At 35.9% G+C, this 24,685-nt stretch overlaps 1 protein-coding gene across 3 annotated transcripts in view; it reads right to left on the bottom strand.

The window, feature by feature from the left end:
- The window catches only part of BRAF (B-Raf proto-oncogene, serine/threonine kinase), a 161,485-nt gene that overhangs the window by 89,274 nt on the left and 47,526 nt on the right, over positions 1–24,685 (bottom strand). For all 3 annotated transcript variants that reach the window (XM_060305225.1, XM_030854010.2, XM_060305226.1), the window contains 2 exons: positions 13,081–13,182; positions 704–967 (listed from right to left, as the gene is read on the bottom strand). In XM_060305225.1, the coding sequence (XP_060161208.1) occupies positions 704–967; positions 13,081–13,182 (366 nt within the window). The remainder of the gene's footprint in view (positions 1–703; positions 968–13,080; positions 13,183–24,685) is intronic.

Genomic DNA, 24,685 nt, shown 5'->3' with positions numbered 1-24,685 from the left:
AAAATGGAAAGTCCAGAAGCTTAACATTCAACACAATCATTTTTAGTAATAATACTTCAGAGATGATGACTCATCCACTGAGTTTTAAATTTTAAGGCTACCTAGAAATTCTATTTGGTTCCTTCTTAGGAATCTAATCCTGCTATTTTTAAGTCTTCTAATGCACTGATGGTAGACTGTTTCCTTGCATATTATAACTTGTGATTTTGACCTTGTCATTGAGGCATTCTGTATGTGAATTCCATGAGACCTATATGGGCTAAGGGAGGGTATGCATTTGTTTCTGCCCAGTTCCTGAATGCTATTACCACTTCAGGAGCAGTTGTTAATTTCTTGGGTTAAGAATTCCTGAATAATATAGATAATATAATTATGAACCCCACACACTATGGTAAGAACAGGTCTATAGTTAAGAATTCACAAGGGAAACTTTAACCTTTATTTGGAGCCCTGGCACTAGTACTCAGACTTGAGTGTGGTTCAAGTTTGACAGGTATAAATGTCAAATCTGACACTAAAAACAATGCAATTTGTTCCAGTTAAGGAACACAGACTTAGGCACCAAATAATTATGTCTTTTCCACTCTTGTTTGAAATGGATGCTTACATTTGCATGACCACTGGGTATCACATTTCATTTTCAACAACCAGTCTTTCTGAAAAATACAAAGAAAAAGCAATGATGATATTAAAGTTGACTCACCACCGTCCTCTGTTTATTGGGCAGGAAGACTCTAACGATAGGTTTTTGTGGTGACTTGGGGTTGCTCCGTGACACATCTGTGGGATTTTGAAAAACTGAAAGAGATGAAGGCAGCACTGAAAGGCTAGAAGAGGAAGAAGATGTAACGGTGTCTGTTGATGCAGAGCTAGAAACAGAAAAATCAGTTCCATTCCCCAGGGATTCCAATAACTGTTGTTCTCTTTGTTGGAGGGCATCTAGCTTGCTGGTGTATTCTTCATAGGCCTATAAAATAAAGTAGACTTACATTGAATCTGGACTTTTTCCTGACAGTAACAAAAGGAAATATGAAATTTAAGTCTTTGATTATAATCTCTTTATAATCTAGCTAACACGATTTTGTATTACAAATTACAAAATAAGTGCTGGAAGTATTGTAAATTAGTACTTTTACCTTTAAATTGATAAATCTTTTGTTATAAGACACTACATCTAGAAACTGACATACACACACACATATATGTCTATAATAGCCATGAATATTAATTTTGAAAAACCAGTATTTGCAATTTTCTGGCCAAATCACAATTTATATTCCAAACTACATATCTAACATAAGATAAAATACTAATATATCACAGATAAATACCCTATTAATTTTTTTTCCAGAAAAGTTGTAGGCATATAAGGTTTCATACTTCTCTCTGCCTCTCTCTCTCTAAAGAACTGAGAGAGAGGTTGAGAAGGAGATGAGGTGTTAGAGAGATCTGTCAAAAAACAAGACTAAGGTACACAGTGTCAGATCTCACCATTACCACCAAAATCAGCTCAACAGGGATTAGAGGATGTATAACTGCCACTTTTTTTTCTGAAACAGCTATTAGTTAAAATACCTTCTTTTACTCACTATGGATATCTTATGACCTCCCCTTTCCCATCAAATACTGCTTAGAGAATAGAATTTTGTTTGAAAAGGTAGTTTACACCCTGCAGTCAAGAAATTTTGAGGCCATTATCCATCAGGGTATCTTTCTAGAAGTTTCATTTTACTAAAGCTATAAGGTCAAATGATCACTTAAGATATCATATTCTAAAAGTAGGAAGAATCTTGGAAAGAGAATGCTACTGAAAATAAAGAGATGGAATGAATTGGAATGTATGTGTCCATGGTCCTTTGAGGCAGTAGTAATCACCTTCCCCCACACTATAATCCACCATGTCTCCCTACCACCCCAAATAGATGCAACACTATAAAGATTTATGAAAGGCTACAAAGATTGAAAAGAATCAAAGATTTAAAAAAATGGCATTTCCCATCACTTATTAGGCTACAAAGAAGCAGATGGATGCATTTTTATTTGTGCAAGTATTGTACATGAGAAATAAACAAAGATAAGAGTAAGGAAAGAGGGGGGTCTTAAAAGGTTAGCATTTAGATAGACGGAGTTAAGTGGGGAGAAGAGAGTACTGTGTAGCACAGGAGAAATTTTGTAACAGAGTAAGGAGGTAAGAAATTTTAAGACATAGAGGAAAACTATGGACTAGTATAGCTCAACGTCATACAATACCTGGGACATATCAAGGGATCAATAGATGTTTGTGAAATTTAAGTGAAGAACAGGAACACAAATAATAAGACTGGAAAAGTGGGTAAGGGACCAGCTTGTAGAGAATGTATATACTATGTTATGAAGCCTGAACTTCATTCTATAAGCAAGGGAGAATTATCTAAGGTAGAGGAGAATAAAGGAGAAATTTCATTTCAATATAGGCCACCACACCTGATATGCTTGATCCTACCATATAATTTTTGGGGGGGGTGAGGAGGGAAAATACTAAAATGAGCTACTGAAGTAAAGGGCCTAAACTACACCAAAATGCCCTCTCCTTTAGAATCTAATAGTTGTCCAACGCTGACCCTGAAATGTTTCACAGCATCTCAGGCATTATAATCAAATCAGTCCAAAATTTTCTGAGCTGTATTTCTATTTAGCTTTCAGTTCGATGGGCTAATTACTTACGGGCATCTTTTTCAGTATGATCCACTTATTGAGATTTCGCTTATTCAATAAATATATATTGAGCACACATGTACCTAGTAGTGTTTGGGGCTCAAACCACAAAAATGAAGACTAACACAATTCCTACACTTCGAAGATTATGTACATGCAGCCTGGGAGACAAAAATTCCTCCTTGCGTAGATCAAATATTCTTATTTACTGTCACCTGGGCAAGTACATTTACTACACAAAGTTAGGCTTAGGAAAAGTAATAAATGTAAACAAATTTTCTGAATGTTATTTATCAAAATATTAGCCTTAATTTTTAAAAATATATTGTTCCCTCCACTGTGGATTACAATCTATTATTTCACTGCATTTATCAATAACTCTTCCTTAAGTACAAAACATTTACTTATTCCACCTCTCTCCATCCTCATAGCTGCAATCTACCAAGGTACTTGCCTACCTTGTTTTGAACCTGGTTTGACTCATTTCATCCCATTATCCTTGCTGCATTCCGTGTGGATGCTGATTACTCTTACAACACTCCTGCCTTGAAGTTCTCTAAACCTTGTATCTATAAACACATTTGTTTCTACTCTACCTTCAAGATCCAGAGATATAAACCAAAGAGTTCTTAACCAAAGAGTTCCAAATGATGACAAGATCTCAACTGGGAACCTCCCATACCCCTATGTACACACACTTATCCCACTGTCTTAAATTTCATCCTCACTACCACACTAATCTGTTCATTGTCAACATTAATCCCTTTATTTTTTTCAGATTTCTTTGCTGTTTTACTTCCCATACTTTGTGGCTCACCATTTCAACAATGCCAATGGTAACATCTTAGATTGGTTAATTCTTATTCTTTTACCAACTTGCTTGTCAAATACCAACTTTGGGTAAATTCTATCATTCAATTACTCCATTCTTTCTCTCAGGTTACCACACATTACTGAAGAAAATAATAAAACAAGGCCAACTGGTTCCATTATCAATTCATGGAAATTAGTCTTTCACACTACTATATGAAAATTTGTACTTATTTAATTTTTTGAAATATTTATTTATTTATTTATTTTTGGCTGCGTTGGGTCTTCGTTGCTATGCGCGGGCTTTCTCTAGTTGCGGTGAGCGGGGGATACTCTTCATTGCTGCATGCGGACTTCTCATTGCAGTGGCTTCTCTTGTTGCGGAGCACAGGCTCTAGGCGCACGGGCTTCAGTAGTTGTAGCACACGGGCTCAGTAGTTGTGGCTCCCAGGCTCTAGAGCGCAGGCTCAGTAGTTGTGGTGCACAGGCTTAGCTGCTGTGCAGCACGTGGGATCTTTCCAGACCAGGGCTCGAACCCATGTCCTCTGCACTGGCAAGCAGATTCTCAACCACTGTGCCACCAGGGAAGCCCCTGTACTTATTTTTAATTCGTATTACATTTCTCACAATACTTACTCCCACCTTTCCTATGCTTCTCTGGATCCTAACTTCATCCCCCAACCTTTAATTCACTCAAGAAAATAGCATTACCTTCAAATTTACTCTGAAGATCAAAGCCATCAAATAACAGCTTCCTCTTCTTTCTTTGTCCAATCAATTCTCCCCATCTTTCCCCATCCTTCTTTTGCTCTCAATTTAGTATTAACACTGGGTGTTTAGAGCCTCTTCTGTGGAGGCCTTGGTTCATCATTATCTCCATTTTCTCTCGTATCTTCCAACTTTCTCTTTTTCTCTGTTTTCTTACCCTGCAACCTTGAGCAAGTCCTCCCACATAAACATACACCTCAAGCACCATTACCAGCATCAACAAAATTCCTCTGGTGCTTCAAGAAGCTGCAAAAAACAGATATTTCTTCAGCAGGCAGGTTTTCCAAAACCCCATTCCTTCTCATCAAAATCCTACTTATTGGGCTTCCCTGGTGGCACAGTGGTTGAGAGTCCACCTGCCGATGCAGGGGACACGGGTTCGTGCCCCGGTCTGGGAGGATCCCACATGCTGCAGAGCAGCTGGGCCCGTGAGCCACGGCCGCTGAGCCTGCGCGTCCGGAACCTGTGCTCCGCAACGGGAGAGGCCACAACAGTGAGAGGCCCGTGTACCGCAAAAAAAAAAAATCCTACTTATTTTTCAAAGTTTAATTCAAAGGTCTGCTTGGTAAAAATCCAAAATCGGTATTTTCTTTTCACTTCCTTTGGAGTATTACCACACTCTTCTTTATATGGCTTTTTACAAAATCATTTGTGAAAAAACTTTGTGAGCACTAAGCGAAATAATACTAGCAAAGGAAGTTATTACAGCAAAAACCCAATAAATACTTTTATTAGTAGTAATAAGTAGTACTAGTTCTTATCGTTATTACTGTATTACTTCACTGAGTTCTCAGCATGACTCTACTAAATTATAAGGTAGTTGAGGGCACAGCTCATGTTATTTATTTATTTATTTATTTATTCATTCATTCATTTAATGGATTCTTTTCTCAAACTGAAGTATAGTTCATTTATTTTTGAACTTAAAAAAGAATGTAAGAACACAATATTATTAAGATGAAAACACTCCTCAAACTGATCTACAGATTCAATGCAATCCTTATCAAAATCCCAGCTGGCTTTTTTTTGCAGAAATGGACAAGCTGATCTTAAAATTCACACAGAAGTACAAAGTACTTGGAATAACCAAAACAATCTTGAAAAAGAACAGTTTGGAGATTTACATTTCCTGATTTCAAAAGTTACTAAAAGCTACAGTAATCAAAACACATGATATTGATACACATATAAAAAAACACAATAGATTGAGAGTCCAGAAAAAAAGCCGTACATTTATGGTTAACTGTTTTTTGACAATGTTACTGGTACAACTGAATATCTGCATACAAAAGAATGAAGTTGGACTACTACCTAACATCATATTACAAAATTAACTCAAAGTGTATCATACACTTAAAAGTAAGAGCTAAAACTAAAAAACTCTTAGAGAAAACACAGAAGTAAATCATCATGGCCCTGGATTAGGCAATGGTTTCTTAGATGACACACCAAAACACAGCAACCAAAGAAAAAGTAGATAAACTCGACTTCATCAAAATTAAAGCTTTTGTGCTTCAAAAGACACTATCAAAAGAGTGAAAAAAAGACATCCCACAGAATGGGAGAAAATATTTGCAAATCATATCTGATAAGGATTTCCTACCAAGAATATATAAAGAACTATTACAACTCAGTAATAAAAAGACAACCCTGTTTTTTAAATGGGCAAAGGATTTGAATAGACATTTTTCCCAAGAAGATATACAATATATACAAATATACAAGATATACAAGATACAAATCTTGTATAAGATTTGTATATATATACAAATGTATATATATACGTATATATATATGTATATATATACATATATGTATATACATACACAAGATTTGTATATAATACAAATCTTGTATCTTGTATACAAGATATACAAATATACAAATACTAATAAGCACATGAAAAAGATGCTTAATATCATTAGTCACCAAAGAATTACAAATCAAAATACCACAATGAGATGCCAATTCACACCTACTAGGATGGCAATAATAATAATAAATGGAAAATAACAAGTGTTGGTGATGATGTATAGGAACTGGAACCCTCACATTTACATTCCCACATTGCTTGTGGGAATGTAAAACGGTGCAGCCACTCTGGAAAACAGTCTGGTAGTTCCTCAAAAAGTTAAAACACAGAGTTACCAAAGGACACAGCAATTCCATCCCTAGGTACATAACTAAAAGAACTGAAAACATATGCCTACCACAAAAACTTGTACATGAATGTTCATAGCAGCTTTATTCATGATGGTCCAAAAGTGGAAACAACCTAAACGTCCATCAGTTTATGAATGGATAAACAAAATGTGATATATCCACATGACAGAATATTAGCCATAAAAGTAATAAATGCTACAATGAATGCTACAAGCTACAACATGGTTCAATTTTGAAAACATTCTGCTAAGGCGAAAGCAGCCTGTCACAAAAGGCCACATTGTGTATGATTCCATTTACACGAAATGTCCAAATAGGCAAATCCATAGAATTAGAAAGTAGATCAGTGGTTGCCAGGGGCTGGAGAGAACAACTGCCAATGCGTAAAGGGTTTCTTTTTGAGGTGATGAAAATGTTTTGGAATTAGATGGTGGTGATGACTGTACAATTCTGTGCATATGCTATAAACTATGCAATTGTACACTTTAAAAAAGTGAATCTTATGGTATATGAATTATTTCCCAATTAAAAATGGGAAGATGGGGACTTCCCTGGCAGTCCAGTGGTTAAGACTTCGCCTCCCAATGCAGGGGGTTTGGGTTCAATCCCTGGTCGGGGAGCTAAGATCCGACATGCCTCATGGCCAAAAAACCAGAACATAAACAACAGAAGCAATATTGTAACAAATTCAATAAAGACTTAAAAAATAATAAACAAAAAAATTAAAATGGGAAGAAAATTCAGGACGTACTTAATTAAAACATAATGGGAAAAGGCAGTGGAAGAAAAAATTTTTATCATTAGAGTTCATTATATTTATTCTTTTTAACTTAATCTTACAAGATACAATGAAATCTTTCAAATTGCCCACGAGTGATAATTTATGAACTGTTCTGCATTCCAAAGGAAGTACCTAGCTTCCAGTATTATTTTCTCCGTAGATTTTTTTGGGGGGGGGGCACACTGAGTGGTATGCAGAACTTCCCTGGCCAGGGATTGAACCTGTGCCCCTGTACTAGAAGCACAGAATCTTAACCACTGGACCACCATGGGAGTCCCAGTATTATTTTCATTGCAGTATTTGTTTTGATAAATGTCTCTGCATTATCCTGGGTTCTACACAGACTACAGATCAGAAAGGCTGTCAGCATCATAATAATGATATAGCAATTAAGAGCACAGGCTCTGATAAAAAAGAAGAAAAAAAGAAGACATACACGTGGGGAAAATGTAAGCAGTTATAGAAGACTCATAAAAAAAAGAAAAAGAACACAGGTTCTGAATTCAGAATGTCTGGCTTCAAACTTTGGCTACCCCATTACTAGTTGTGTAACTCTCGTCATGTTATTATTAAAACCCTCTGTGCCTGAGCTTCCTCATCTATAAAATGTAAATGAGTGTATTAAATATAACTCACAGGGCAGGTTGAGGATTAAATGACCTACTGTATGCTTAGAACAGTTCCTGGCACAGCAAGCACTCAATAAATGTTAGGAGCTTTATTGTCATCATCTGTCTGTCTGCAGGGGACTCCAGCATACATATAAATTCAGGGGTAGCTTGGATTCAGTGTGTTAACACTAGATATGTAGGGTTATTCCAGAAACTTTATCCCTTCACCTCTGAAATCCAATATATCAGGTCTAGAAAGAAGAATCTACTACTAGAAAAGCATCTAGCATTATATCTTACACACAGAAGACATTCAAATAATTTGTTGGATGAGTAAATACAGAAGAATTGGGAGAAAAATAAGAAATTCTGGGGAACGACTTTTAGGGGAAACTCATCTTTTCTTCCTCTGTATGATGGTAAAAAGAAAAGACTGGAACCAATGATTGAAAAGACAAACCTGAAATTCTTTAGAGTACAATAGTTCATTTCACTGCAGTTATCATCAAGGGAATAAACAGAATGTTAATTATTATTCATACGCCAGTTGGAGAAAATCTAGAACTTAAAAACTCGTTTTTAAATAAATTAGTACATAGAAAAAAGAAAGCCACAAGGATTTCTGATGGTGATATAAGTGATTTCATTCTGTTCTGCTAAAAGGAAGAAATGGAGAGATAGGTAAAGATTTATCTCTCTATGAAAACACCAAAGGGGTTTCTTTCGAAATGCTATAGCACAACTTCTACCTGCCAGTGCACAAACTAATCTGAAGCCAAATTGTGAACACTGGGAAAATTTTACTTTTTAGCCCTTATTTCAGGAAATGTAAGCACAGGCACTAGTCTAGGGGTGTATGTAACCCCATTCTGGTTGGTGAAATGTAAAGACTTGTAAGGGATTTGGGGGGGGAGGTTTTCCTCCTTGCAAGGGCTCAGTACACCAGAGAACATCTGTGATCCCTTCTTCCTGATTTGACGTCTTGTGTTAGAGTACGATTCTCAGATGTGCTGCAGTTATGACAGAAAAACCAAAAGGACTACAGCAATCTACCCCAGTGTCTGACAACCTTGAGCTGTAGAACAATCTTTGAATAATTTACCTTCGTGTTTCTTGTTATGGGAGCGGAAATTAATACCGCTACATGTTTGGACAAATTGTTATTTGTTTTTTGCAGATTAAAAACATTTGTAATTTTTATAGATCTCCTAGACTTATTCTCTAATTTTTCTGATCTTTCCTTTAATATTTTCCATCTTTGTTTTTTTCTACTTTCTGGAAGATGTCCTTAACTTTATAGCATTTGTTTGTTTGTCTGTTTATATGCACATGCAGATACACACACACATATTTAAATTTTCTGTTATGCCATTTTAATTTACTATTTTAGTTTCCAAGAGCTCTTATTCTCTATTACTTTTGCTTCTTTAGTACAACCATGAAACAAGAACAGATTACTATATTTTCTCTTATCTTTGATGTTAATTATAGTTATTTTCAAATTTTCTTCTGTTCTCTGCACTGTTTCTGAGTTCCTTTTGACCATTTCTGCCATTATCTTTCCTGTTAATAGCTTTCTTTAAATATCTGGTTATTTATTCATTAATCTTTTTTTTAAATTTTAATTATTTATTTTATTTTTGGCTGCACTGGGTCTTCTTGCTGCGCGCTGGCTTTCTCTAGTTGCGGCGAGCGGGGGCTACTCTTGGTTGCGGTGTGCGGGCTTCTCACTGAGGTGGCTTGTTTTATTGCAGAGCACGGGCTCTAGGCATGCAGGCTCAGTAGTTGTGGCTCGCAGGCTCTAGAGCACAGGCTCAGACGTTGTGGCACACAGGCTGCTCTGTGGCATGTGGGATCTTCCTGGACCAGGGCTCGAACCCATGTCCCCTGCATTGGCAGATGGATTCTTAACCACTGTGCCACCAGGGAAGTCCCTATCTGGTTATTCTTAACTGTCCATTCATATTTAAGAGTTAAGGACTCTTGATGTCAATACTACCCAAAGTAATCTACAGATTCAGTGTAAGCCCTACCAAAATGGCAATGTGTTTGGAGAAATAGAAAAATCCATTCTGAAATTCATGAGGAAATTCAAGGGATCCCAAATAGCCAAAACAATTTTGAAAAAGAAGAACAAAGTTGGAGATTTGCATTTCCACAATGAGATACCACTTCACACTCATTAGGATGCCTATTATTAAACATACACACACACACACACACACACAGAAAATAAGTCTTGGCAAGCATATAAAGGATTGTTAGTGGGAATGCAAAATGTAGCTGCTTATGGAAAAGAGAATGGCAATTCCTTAAAAAATTAAATATAGAATTGCCTTATGATTCAGTAATTCCACTCTGGGTATACACCCCCCAAAGAAGTAAAATCAGCATTATTCACAGTAACCAAAAGGTGGAAACAACTAACCACTGAAGGTAGCCATTGATAGATAAATGGATAAATAAAATGTGATATATACATACAATGGAATATTATTCAGCGTTAAATAGGAAGAAAATTTTGACACATGCTTCAACATGGATGAAGCTTGAAGACATTATGCCAAATGAAATCAGCCAGTTACAGGAAATATGTTAGAATTCCGCTTATGTGACATTCTAGAGTAGTAAAATTCATAGAGACAGAAAGGAGAATGGTGGGTCTCAGTGGGTAATCAGTAGATTACCCACTTAAGGGCCTTCAAATAGCAATACCCACAAGTCTTTTCCCTGGGCCTGGTCAACTTTCCTCAGGGAAGAATACTGCCATCTGCAGCCAGGCTCCTCTTCACAGTATATCAAACGGTGGTAAGTTCAATGTTTTATTATTTCTATGTTTATTTTCTGTAACCCACTCCCCTGATTAACATACAAGCTATCTGAAGGCATAGCTGGAGGTGGGGTGGGCGGGGTTGTTTTTTGTTATATCCCCTGAGCTTAGACAAGTACAAATATTAGCAGGCACTCAAAAATTATCTGTTGAACAAATGAATCAAAGATTTACGGAGCACTTAATATGTGTCAGGAACTATGCTATTTCATAATTATAAACTCAATTTAATCTTTAAATTACCATATGTGTGATACAGTCCCATCTTACCAATGAGGTGAGGTATAAGGAGGTTAGGTAACCTGTCTGCATAAATTAAGGCAGAGCCAGAATTTAAACACAGGGTCTGTGTGACTCCATGGTTCATCTTAACCACTATATTATACTGCCTTCTACAGAGAAATTGTGTAGTGTTAGTCCCTGAGAGTAAGAATCTACATGCTAATGATATAACCTATGAGGTATAGTCTGCTGTATACCATCCTCGTTAGATGTAATTCAAATAGTAAAAAGCCTGAAGCGTATGTGTGTGGAGGGGTAGTAAATCCCTGCAACAGTGAGACATGGTGATCGATGCAAATGGATTACATGAGGATGGGGAAAGTTTCCCGACACAAAATGGTTGGCAGAAAAACTGCTGGTTAAGTTGTCTAACTCTGATTAACAAAGAATTACTATTTTCACCAGGACTATTTGCCTCCTTATGACTCCTTTGCTCGTTCTCCTCACACATACAAGTAAAACAGACAGCATGTCTATTTATAATAGCCCGGAGATGGAAACAACCTAAGTGCCCATCATCGGATGAATGGATAAAGAAGATGTGACACATATATACAATGGAATATTACTCAGCCATAAAAAGAAACGAAATTGAGCTATTTGTAAGGAGGTGGATAGACCTAGAGTCTGTCATACAGAGTGAAGTAAATCAGAAATAAAAAGACAAATACCGTATGCTAACACATATATATGGAATTTAAGAAGAAAAAAAAATGTCATGAAGAACCTAGGGGTAAGACAGGAATAAAGACACAGACCTACGGGAGAACGGACTTGAGGATATGGGGAGGGGAAGGGTGAGCTGTGACAGGGCGAGAGAGAGTCATGGACATATACACACTAACAAACGTAAGGTAGATAGCTAGTGGGAAGCAGCCGCATGGCACAGGGATATCGGCTCAGTGCTTTGTGACCCCCTGGAGGGATGGGATAGGGAGGGTAGGAGGGAGGAAGACGCAAGAGGGAAGAGATATGGGAACATAGGTATATGTATAACTGATTCACTTTGTTATAAAGCAGAAACTAACACACCATTGCAAAGCAATTATACCCCAATAAAGATGTTAAAAAAAAAAAAACAGCATGGGATATTAGAAAGTACACTAACTATATTCAGAAGTATGAATTCTAGTCCTAGCACCGATACTAACTGGCAGTGTGCTCTGTGATAAGCCATATGAAGAAGAGAACAGTTTATTAGCAGTTATTTCCAAACTTCCAAGTTTATTTTAGAAATGCAAGCTTACTTTCTCTTGAAATACTGAAGATTTACTTACCCTTTAAAAGTAATTAGATTACTAAATTAGAATTTTCATTTAGGAGTCTGTCAATCCATGCCTAAAAATCTCTGGCATTTGAAGGCAAATGGTAACCTGATCATTTGTAATTTAGGGTTATCTCCCAGTGTGACTAGTGATTACAGTTGGAGCCAGCTTTTATAGAGACAGCCAGTATAGTGTAGTGGTAAGCAGTGTGGGCTGTGGAGCCTGACTGCCTAGATTCCATAACAGCTTCCTAGCTGTGGGAGCTGAGTGACTTACATAGGAAACTAACGCCAAGAAAGCCTACCTGTGATTATAACAGTAACTACTACCTCACAGGATTAAGAACAATGACTAATCAATAAATTTACAGTTATGTTAAAGGTTTGATACAAAAGCCTGAAGGCACTATCAAACAGTAAGGCTAAGCAATTTTGAGCTATTTAAATACTGTAGACTTTATCCATAAGGAAGCAAAAACCTATTTTGTGGGGATTTGTTCTGGGAAAAAGATATTTCACAAAATTCTCCCCATTTTCTAATATGGTAACTAGTTTGCTGACCTCCAGAAAAGACTGTTTTCTCTCTCTCTTTTTTTCACTAAGTTTTTGTTTTTTTTAAAACTAGGGTGATATTTTGAAGCTTATATACAACTTCTCCTTTAGTTTTGATATTTTCCAAATTAGAAAATACTACATGTTTATTGTAACAAGTGAAACAAGGTTAAAAAGTACAATAAAGACAAAGCTAATTCTCTCTTCCCATATCTACTTCTAATCCCACTCCCTAAAATAACCAATATTACCAGTACAAATGCTTTTTTATAAGTTCATTTTCTTCTTTCCAAAATTACTACATATATGATACTCAAAAGCTTACCTCCAGATATATTGATGGTGGATTATGCTCCCCACCAAATTTGTCCAGTAGGGCCTCTATATGCTCCTGTGTCAATTTAATCATTTGTTTGATATTCCACACCTAAAAAATATTTTGAAAGAATTTGAATACAAATCATTTAGAATATGAATTAGAAATATTTTAACATTTCTATTAAAATACTGCAGTAACTGCCAGTGTTCCTTGAAATTTAAAGCTTAGAGACCTTAGAGATCACTTAGTATAGTGGTTTTTCCCTTTTATTATTAAACTTCTTTAAATTTTTTCCTACACTAGTAACACAATATATTCTCAACTATAAAAGATTTAAATAATACATGAATATTCAGGAACAAGCAATGAAAATCTCTTTTCACTTTCCCCACATTGCTGGGCCCCCTGCCAAAAAGGTAAGTGCTGTTTACAGTCTAATATACATTCTTCCATGTCTCCTTTTCACTCAAGTAAAAAACATAAATATATACATATATAAAATATACAACTATATATAATATAAATATTACATATTAAAATATTTTTAACACTTGCTTTTTTCACCAAACAACATGCCTCAGAATTCTTTCCATGTCAATACACATGTATTTTACTCCATTTCAAGGGTTGTATAAGCATCCTTTTAAATGGCTGAATTAAGTATAGATAGATCTAACATTCATTTCAAAATATTGTTATGGCACTGCTTATTTCAACGGTCTTCAAACTTCAACGGTAACCTAAGGTTAGGTCGACATGGGTGATTTTAGGAGAATCAATTTCCAGATCCTCAATGTCTATCTGTACTCTTCCTAGTTGATCTGCTTTAGAACTAGTTCTCCTTTCTTCCTCTCCTTTTAAAATTACCACTTTGTAATTCTCCACTTTGTAAAAGAAAGGCAAAGTTCTTATCCATCTCAAATCCTACTAAGGTGCACTGTTCTGAGCTGTATAAACTTCAAAGCACCTAACAAACAAAAGAAGAAGGAAAAGGGGGGAAATTAAGAGCAAGACCTTATTTTATTAATGAAACACATTCTTGGGAAGGCTCCAAGCCTCATCCATTTAACCAGCCAGCCAGCTGAGAATTCAGAAGTCTCAGCCAGCTGAGAATTCAAAGTCTAGAATTCAGAAGTCATAATACAGGCACATATTACATGTTTATTTTAAGATAAATAAGAAGTCAGATTTTTTTTCCTTACCAAAAATGAGTTCAATTTATCTGAGTGGTGTGAGAATCTGCTCTGCATACGGTATATGATAGATACTCTCTATAAACTGAATGATTTGAATCTGCAATTTTAAGGTGTAACCAAAATCTATTTAACATATACTAGAAATCATGGTCTTTTAAACTATTACAGTTATAATGAAAACACATGAGACAATTTTCTAAAAAAATTTTATTTATTTATTTATTTATTTATTGGCTGCATTGGGTCTTTGTTGCTGCGCGTGGGCTTTCTCTACTTGTGGTGAGCGGGGCCTACTCTTCATTGCGGTGCACGGACTTCTCATTGCGGTGGCTTCTCTTGTTGCAGCGCACGGGCTCTGGTGCGTGAGCTTCAGTAGTTGTGGCATGTGGACTCAGGAGTTGTGGCTTGTGAGCTCTAGAGCACAGGCTCAGTAGTTGTGGTGCACCGGCTTAGTTGCTCCACAGTATGTGGGATCTCCCCGGACCAGGGCTTGAACCCATGTCCCCTGCATTGGCAGGCGGATTCTTAACCACTGAGCCACTAGAGAAGTCCCAAAAATGTGAGACAATTTTAAAATGTACAAGGGAGAATAAGTGAGCAAAGGGTTTCAGGACCCTTGGTTTATTTAATAATTCCTTACTAGAGGACATTTAGATTATTTCATTTTTCTCAACTTCAAACAATTCAGTGAATAGCTCTGAAATGCCTTTCTGGGCAAAGGTACAAGTTTTCCTTTTAGATACTAAGGCAAAGGATTCCTGGATTGAAGGATATGCACATTTAAAAAGTTAATATGCCAAATGGTCTTCCAAAAGGAAAAAGGTACCAAGATACCCTCCTACTAGGGTATCAGTCCACCCTTTTCCCCACAATCTCACCAACACTGGATATTTTCAAATTTTTAAACTTTTCCTGATCTTAAGGGGAAAGATGATCTTGTTTCAATTTGTATTTCCTAGAAAGTTGAGCATTTTTCATGTTTATTGACCATTTTAATTTCTTTATGGAAAATTCCCTATCTGTATCCTTTCTCCCCATCTATTTTTTTCTTGTTCATTTATAGATACCCTTTATTCTGGATATTCTGGGTATTAATCCTTATTCTCCTACAAACGTTACAGTCTTTCCTTCTTTTTACTTTATGTCTCTATAGTCACAGAAAGTCTTGCTACTCAAAGCACGGTCCATAGACTACCAGCAGCATAATCTTCTGGAAGTTTGTTAGAGTAGCAGAATCTCAGGCCCCATTTCAGACCTACCAAACTTTAACAAAGTGATCCTTATTAAAGTTTGAGAATGACAGAAGTTTCTAATTTTTTCTACAGTCAGATATTACAATATTTTCCTTTATGACTCCTTCGCTAATTTCTCATATCCCCAACAAGTATTAGACATCTTCTTTTCTCTAGCTATACTTACACCCCAAGTGATCTTACCTAATCTTGTGACTTTATATGCCAAATATGAATTGATGAAACCCAAATTTTTAAACCCAACTTTATCCTCTCAACTCCAGACTTTTTGTCCAACTGCTTACTGAATATCTCTACTAAGATAACTAATAAGCATCTCAAACTTAACATGTTCAAAAGTCAACTTTTGATCTGTCCCCCCAGAGCCCCTTCAAAACTTGTTTTTGTTACAGTCTCTTCATCTCAGAAAATGACAAACTCCTTCTATGATGAGTTCCTTGACCACCCAGGCAGAACTGCTTTATAGTCAAAATTTGATATCCTAAAATTGCTTATGTTTTTCATGTCTATTAGCTACTTTGAGATCAGAAACATGTTTTATTCATCTTTTATTCCCCCATCACTTATCTTGGTGTGTCTTTGTCATAACATGTATTCAATTAGTTCTGGAGCTAAGATTTAAGCTGTCTTCAGAATAGCATAAGAGAGAAATATTAATCCTAGTTCAGCAATTCTTTCCAGTCCAGGAAATTAAGTACATTCCTTTTTTTTTTTTTTTTTTTTAAAGCTCCACAGATAAAACTCATGTGCAGTTAGGGTAAAGAACCATTCCCCCAAAGAATGGGAGAAAGGGAAAAGAAAAAAAATTAGAGAGGGCAAAGAGCATGGGGGAAATGAGGAGACTGAGCTGATTAGAACTGATTAGAATTAAATTTTCTTGCTGGAGGTAGAAAATGCAGGGCCTGACCACAAATGCCTGAAAGGCAGGTTTCTTAACTTCCAAACAAAAGCAACTTTATATCCGAAGAATGAAGAAAAATCACTATGAACCCTAGCTGTAATTAGAAAAGATGAGTCTGGGAGAGGAACTTCTTTCAGATTTTCCCCAAAGAGTAAGAAAAAAAGCTTTGATGATATTTATACTTTGACGATATATTAAAAAGTAGAATAAGATACTGTAAAGTTAACAGTAGACATAGAGCTTTGGCCCTAAAATGTCTTCTTGGAAAAACAAGAAAAACTGTTACAACAATCCTAAAAAGGAAATGAAAGAATTAAGAACAAAAAACTTCAAGAAAGGTACTAGAAGATTTCCTATCCTTTTTTGATCTCTTCAGTAGAACACAGCAATTAAAACCAGGCAATATTAGTAAACAACTTATCATTTCTAGCAACTTTAAAAATGGCAAAATTCACTCTCCAAAAAAGGACTGAATTTTTTTTTAAAAGCCAAGTTAAAATATAATGCAGACAAACTGCTATGGGAGGAATTGAAGGGTAGCAAAGGCAGAAAAAACTATAGCCACTGACTCCCCTCCTCCCAATAAGAAGGTATCAGATCCAAATTATTGGTTTCTATCAAACCTTTAAGGAAATATACTATCAATTATTAATAGGTGATAATATATGTAAAAAAGAAAATCTTCCAAATTCATTTTATATGTCAAAACTTGACAAAGATAAGACAAAAAAATAAAGCCACAAAATAATCAAACCTGTGAGGAAAGACAAACTCTTAAACATAATTCAAAACTATATATGTATTTTTTAATGTGGGGATAGTCATTCATTAGAAATCCAGTAACATTATACTTTAGGTCAAAGGAGAAAATTACAGGACTAGTCTAATAGATGCCAAAAAACAAATGATTATTACCAAAGATAATAAATAATAATAAAGAAAAGACTTTTTCCTAAAATTCCAAGAAAATTGTTAAAAGAATCATGGTACTGAAAGCAAGAAAACTAGCACACCTGTCATTCACCAGAAAAAATTCTGAGTAATTCCTCTAAAATAATACAGATATAATCAAGCTTGACCAAAAAAATCAAAGCTAATAAACTGTGGACCAAAATATAAGAGGAAGTTCCTACTGAAATAACTCTGGAAGATCTCAAAGCTTGAAGACAACACATACATATAAAAAGGAAGCATGAAGAAACTACAAAGACTGAATTTTGAATCATATAGTCATTAAACAAAATCTCAGTATAAGTAAATAGATTAGACTTGAAAAGAGAATTAAAGAACTAGAAGATGATTCAGAGAAAATTAGCCAAAAGGCAGAAAAAAATGAAAGGAAAACATGAAAGACATAAAGAACAGAATTAGTAAATGCAGAGGTAAACAGAAAATGGGAGAGATATTTGAAAAGAAGATGGCTGTAATTTTCCAAAACAGTTGGAAATCAAAAATACTCAAGAGTAGCAAAATGAGTCCTGGCCTGACAGATAAACCTAAATCCACAACCATCCAGGTTGAAGTGAAAATGCACAAAAGTTCTTAAGGTCAACCAGAAAGAAAAGAAAGATAAATTAGACTGATGTCATACTCCTAAGAACAGTAAAAGAAGCCAGAGGATAATGAATTGACTTCAAGGTGCTAAAAGAAAATAGCTAACAACCTAGAAAAAGGAAACTGAACCCAGAATAATATAAAAGAACAGTATGGCAGGCTAATTAACATCCCCCAAGACGTATCCATCCTGAAACCCAGAACCTATAAATGGTACCTTATATGACAAAAAGAACTGTGCAAATGTAATTAAGTATCTTGAGTTAGAGAGATTATCCTGGATTATCTGGGTGGGCCCTAAGTGTAATCACGTCCTTATAAAGTGGAACTGGAGGGAGATTTTACTACAGAGCATCAGGCAATAGGAGACCTACCAGAGAGGTTTGAAGATGCTACACTGCTGGCCTTGAAGTTGGAAGAAGGGGCCATGAGTCAAGGAATGCAACGCTAGAAGCTGGAAAAGGCAAGGAAATTGCTCTAGAGAGAGCACAGCCTTTCTGACACCTTAGTTTTGGCCTAGTGAAACCTATTTCAGACTTGCTAAGAGAATAAATTTGTACTGTTGTAACCCACCAAGTTTGTGGCAATTTGCTATTGCAGCCACAGGAAACTAATAAAAATGGGGAACCTAGAAACTATAAACATGAGAGTATATATAAAGTAAGCATAGACTATATAAAATAACAACTGAAACAATGACTACAACTAATGGGAGAAATGGCCAGCACTAAAGCATTTTAAGGTCCATCTATTTATTATTCAAGAAGAGGAGTTCTGGAACATCTTGTTGTGTTGGACAGATGTGAAAACAACACAGGAGCTAGCCTAAAGGGACTCCTACTGGTCAAATTTGGGAGGTTTTCAGCAAAAAGAGTAAAGACTACAATTAGCTATAATAGATTGCATACATTTAAAAAAATAAAAATTCACTAGCCCATAAAAATAGTGTTTGATGGGAGACTTTAGGTAACTGTGACATCTTTAGAAAATTAAATATTAATGGAAAAGAATTATGCATTTATCCTGCCTTTTAGGGGAAAAATCATAGTTATTCTCATTTGATATAAGAGGCTCTTCTTTTTTTTTTAATAAGTAAATAGCACGTATTTTTTTTTTAATTAATTAACTGATTTTTGGCTGTGTTGGGTCTTTGTTGCTGTGAGCGGGCTTTTCTCTAGTTGCAGCGAGTGGGGGCTATTCTTTGTTGCTGTGAGCGGGCTTTTCTCTAGTTGCAGCGAGTGGGGGCTATTCTTTGTTGTGGTGCGCAGGCTTCTCATTGCAGTGGCTTCTCTTGTTGCAGAGCATGGGCTCTAGATGTGCGGGCTTCAGTGGTTGTGGCATGCGGGCTCAGTAGTTGTGGCTCACGGGCTCTAGAGCGCAGCCTCAGTAGTTGTGGTGCACGGGCTTAGTTGCTCTGTGGCATGCAGGATCTTCCCAGACCAGAGCTCAAACTTGTGACCCCTGCACTGGCAGGCGGATTCTTAACCACTGCACCACCAGGAAAGTCCCAAGAAGCTCCTCTTTACAAAACAATGACAGCTAATATAAAATAATTGATTCAGAAAAGGACAGGATGCTAAAACCATTAGGTGAAAAATTGATGAACAGGATACTAGCATAGTGCCAAAGTATTTCCCCCCAGATTAAAGACAAAGGGAAACATACACCTTTACAAGGAGAGATGTGGCTTAGAATCATTAACAGTGACAACTTGACAAGTGCCTCTTAATGTGATACAACATAAACAATACGTTATTTATCACCCATGAAGTATACGTGCAAAACATTTAAATAGAATCTAAACCTTTATACTTAGCTTCTAGTTTAGATGAAATATAAGGAATAAAGAAAAATATGCTAAAAGAACCACAATGAAATAATCAGACAAATATGGAATATGCGACATTCTGTAAGATATTTACCTTCCTTTGAAAATCAAAGCTATGAAATCAGACAAACCCAAACATGTCATTCCATGACAACTGTCCTGGTCTCTTTAATAAATTATGTCATGGGAAACAAAATGGTGGGTGGTCACTTCAGACTAAAAGACAACTACTACTAAAAGCCAGCAACTGATTTAATGCATGCACAAAGAGAAGATCTTAGTTCAGGGATGGAGAACAGCTATAAACGATATTCTTGGGGTAACTGTGCAAATTTGAACATGTACTAGATATAAGATTACGAAACTGTCAATCTTCCTAGACATAATGATATTGTGACCAGGTAAAATAATTTCTTTTTTCTCCTTAGGAGCTATAAATTGAGCAAAATGTTAACATACTGTTGAATCTAGGTAGTGTAAATAGTATTTATGTAAGTATTCATGGTACTATTATTTCAACTTTTCTGTAGGTTTGAGCTCTTACCCAAACTTTTTTTTTTCCCCTTCGGTACGCGGGCCTCTCACTGTTGTGGCCTCTCCCGTTGCGGAGCACAGGCTCCGGACGCGCAGGCTCAGCGGCCATGGCTCACGGGCCCAGCCGCTCCGCGGCATGTGGGATCCTCCCGGACCAGGGCACGAAACCGTGTCCCCTGCATCAGCAGGCGGACTCTCAACCACTGCGCCACCTGGGAAGCCCTTACCCAAACTTTTAATTTCTTTTACCTTTAATGTTAAGTAATGGTCCTCTTTCTCCCAACGATGCTTTTTATCTTAAAGTCTGATATTAACCTACCTACACCAGCATTTAACCACTACTTGTCTGGTATTGTCCTTTCTCACCCTTTGACTTTCAACCATTGTGTGTCTCCTATAAATGAATTATAGATAGACTTCTTTTTTTGTTAGCTTGTTTTGTTTTAAACACATCTGTGTTTTAACCAGAGAATTTAGTTCATTTATATTTTTGTAGCTGATACATTTCTATCATCTTATTATGTGATTTCTGCTTATGCTGCTGCTTCTTGCTTTTCTGACTTGTATGAAATTGATCGAGTTTTGTTACTCTTCCTTTTACTTCTATATATCAGCCACAAAGCAAGTTTCATAAATACAAAAATTGCTATCATACAAACCATATTCGTTTACCATGATGCAACTAAATTATAAATGAGTAACAAAATGCGAATATATTTTTGAAAAAGTCAACATTTATTTAAAAAATCTTAGAATGTTAGAAATAGGGATCTTTTAATAAAGTATATGAAACCTGCAGCAAAATACCACAGTGAAAGATGAGGAATAAGATAAGGGTGCCAGGGCTTCCCTGGTGGCGCAGTGGTTGGGAGTCCGGCTGCCAATGCAAGGGACGCGGGTTTGTGCCCCGGTCTGGGAGGATCCCACATGCCGCGGAGCGGCTGGGCCCGTGAGCCATGGCCGCTGAGCCTGCGCGTCCGGAGCCTGTGCTCCGCAGCGGGAGAGGCCACAGCAGTGAGAGGCCCGAGTACCGCAAAAAAAAAAAAAAAAAAAAAAGATAAGGGTGCCTGTTATCACTGCTGTGATATACAAGACGTTACAGTTAATGGCATGGAGATACGATACAAAGAGACTTCAGAATTGGACTGGTAGAGATAAAAATTTATTTGTAGAAAACACGCTATCTATAGAAAAACCCAAGAGACTCTATAAACGGTTAGGACTAATAACTATTAACTATAAAGACTAATGTAAGAGTTCAGCAAGACTGGGACTGGCGGATGTAAGATCAAGGATACAAATATTACATAGTGTTCCAATGCATCAGCCAGAGCCAATTAAAAAAAGATGCCGTTCACAACAGCAACAGAAACTGTAAAGAATTCAGGAATAAATCTAACAAGAGACTGCAAGATCTTTGTGGCATAAACAACAAAATAATATACAAGTGCATAAAAGAATATTAATAAGAGACAAACTCAGATGACTCTGGAGGCTAATTGCCTCCCTTCTTATTATAGCCTATCAAGAAGCTGACTCAACAGCCTGAGTTTACTCAATGCAAGAAGAGGCTGAGGACAATTACAGAGCTCAGGATCCTTTCCCTTTCTAATAAGGCTATTTCATCAACATCAAAGCTCCAATTATTACCTAGGAGCTCTTTCCATGGTAAATTAATTCTAGTTATATCTACCCTAAAAACACAAATATGTGGAAATAAAAGAGCTCAGGGGATTGTGTGTATTCTGGTACTTACTTTTCTCCACTAAACTTTATTTCACATTTACACTATATGATATGTGTATGTGTGCCCCCTCTTCATTTGACAAATACGTGAATTGTGTGTGTGTGTGTGTGTGTGTGAGGACTCAATGCCATAACAATCTCAATTTTCCCCAAATTAATTCAGTGCAGTACAATAAATTCCCGAGAGATTTTTTCCCCATGGAATTTGACAAACTCTAAAATTCTTCTGGAAGCACTGTAAAATGATAGCCTTTTAATAATAAGGAAAGTAAGAAAGGTGTTACCAGACAGCAAGATTTATAAAGCAATAGTATGGTAGGAATAGAAAAACAGAGTAAATGGACTGAATAAAGGACTCAGAAGCACAGGGATTTTTTTTTTAACATGGATTTTTTTTTAATTGCAGTATCGTTGATTTACATTGTTTCAGGTATATAGCAAAGTGATTCAGTTTTATACACACACACACATTCTTTTTCAGATTCTTTTCCATTATAGGTGATTACAAGATATTGAATATAGTTCCCTGTGCTATACATTAAGTCCTTGTTGTTTATCTATTTTATATATAGCAGTATTTATCTCTTAATCTCAAATTCCTAATTTATCCCTCCCCTCCGGTAACTCTAAGTTTGTTTTCTATGTCTGTGAGTCTATTTCTGTTTTGTAAATAAGTTCATTTGTATCATTTTTTTAAGTTCCACATATAAGTGATATCATATGATATTTGTCTTTGTCTGACTTACTTCACTTAGTATGATAATCTTTAGGTCCACCCATGTTGCTGCAAATGGCATTATTTCATTCTTTTTTATGGCTGAGTAGGCACAGGTATTTATATACATGGCATATGGTTTGTGTTGGCATTATAATTTAGTGGGGAACAAAACTGTATAATAAATAATGCTGGGGTAACTGGTTATCTCTTTAGAAAAGGTCAAATAATCCAAAAGAAAACAGAGCAAAGGGTTTATGAATAAGAGTTCACTAAAGAGAATTCAGAATATCCAAAAAACACATGATAAAATAAATGACCTCATTAGTAATCAAAGAAATGAAAATTAAAATGAGAAACCATTTCACACCCATGGGACTGGCAAAAAATTCAGCACCAACCATGTACAGCAATAGATGCTCTTCTATTCTACAGGTGGGTATGATGTAAATGTCTGAGAATAAACTGGCAATATCTAGTAAAGTTGAAGATAGGCATTAAGCTATCATCTAGCTATTACATATTAACATAGGCACAAGACATATTCATTGCAATAATGTTTATAATAGCAAAATATTGGAACCAAGTCAAATATTCCCTAAGAGAAAAAAGGGCAAACTCCAATATATTTGTGAAATGGAATACTAGATAGAAGTCAAAATGAAGAACTAAAGCTAAATATATCAACATGAACACATCTCAAAAAACACAATAATGAGTGAAAAAAGCAAATTCCAGGGTATGTACAGCTTTAAACATGGAACTGACATTGTTTATGGATATATACCCACAGCAAAAATATAGAGACATGCATGGGTATGATAAACACTAAATTGAGGATAATGGTTACCTCTGAAAAGAGAGAGGGCAAGGAATAGATTCAAAGGTAATCTTTGATTATATGATCTCTTTGATTATTGTTTCTATAATTTTCTTATATATTTAAAAAATCTGAAGGAAATATGAAAAAAGACATGATTCAACACAGTTGGGTAATGGATACATGGATGGTCATATTATTCTCTACAATTTTATATATGCTTGAAAAGGGAAGGAAGGAAGGAAAGAAGGAAGGAAATAAATAAATTGACCTGGTGAGTTGGTTAGCTCCTTCCACACTAAACTTGTCTTTACTTTTGTAATTGGGGCAGCCCTAAACCTGCCTACTCCAATCCCTGTGCCCTAAAAGAGACCAACCAATGAACACAAAAGACTTATGGAAAACCCACGATCAGACTTCCCATTTAGAAAAGACGTCTAGATCTGTATAACTACAAAGTTCTCTACTATAATTAACTCAGTCTTTTATTCATAAGTATGAATAGACAGTCAAGATTCACAAGACATGTACAGCATGGTGACTATAGTTAATAATACTGTACTGTATATTTGGAAGTGGCTAAGAGAGTAGATCTTAAAAGTTCTCATCCTAAGGGGTAAAAAATTTCTTTGTGTGAAAATGGATGTTAACTAACTTATTGTGGTGATCATTTCTCAATATACACAAATATCAAATCATTATGTTGTATACCTGAAACTAATATAATGTTATATGTCAATTATATCTCAATTAAAAAAAAAGAAGACACTGAAAATCCAACAGGAAGAAAGAGGAAGATCACGATGAACAAACAGAATGACTGGGTAAGGAGAAAATGGAAATATTATTATTGGGAAAAAAATTTAGAAGGGGTAAATAACAGAATGAGCATTGGTAAAGACCATGGCAGTGATTTGCAATATAAAGTTAAAGAAACTTCCCAGAAAGTAAAGCAAAGCAAAACAAAGGACAAAACAGAGGTGCATAACACAAGTAAATAGTTGGGATATTAAGAACATAACCGGGAAGTTCAAAATTCATTTGATAAAAACTCTAAATGATGA

This window comes from Globicephala melas, chromosome 9 (genome assembly GCF_963455315.2).
Source record: "Globicephala melas chromosome 9, mGloMel1.2, whole genome shotgun sequence".
In the NCBI taxonomy this organism is placed as follows: Eukaryota; Metazoa; Chordata; class Mammalia; order Artiodactyla; family Delphinidae; genus Globicephala; species Globicephala melas.
This window is presented reverse-complemented; position numbering and strand designations above follow the sequence as displayed.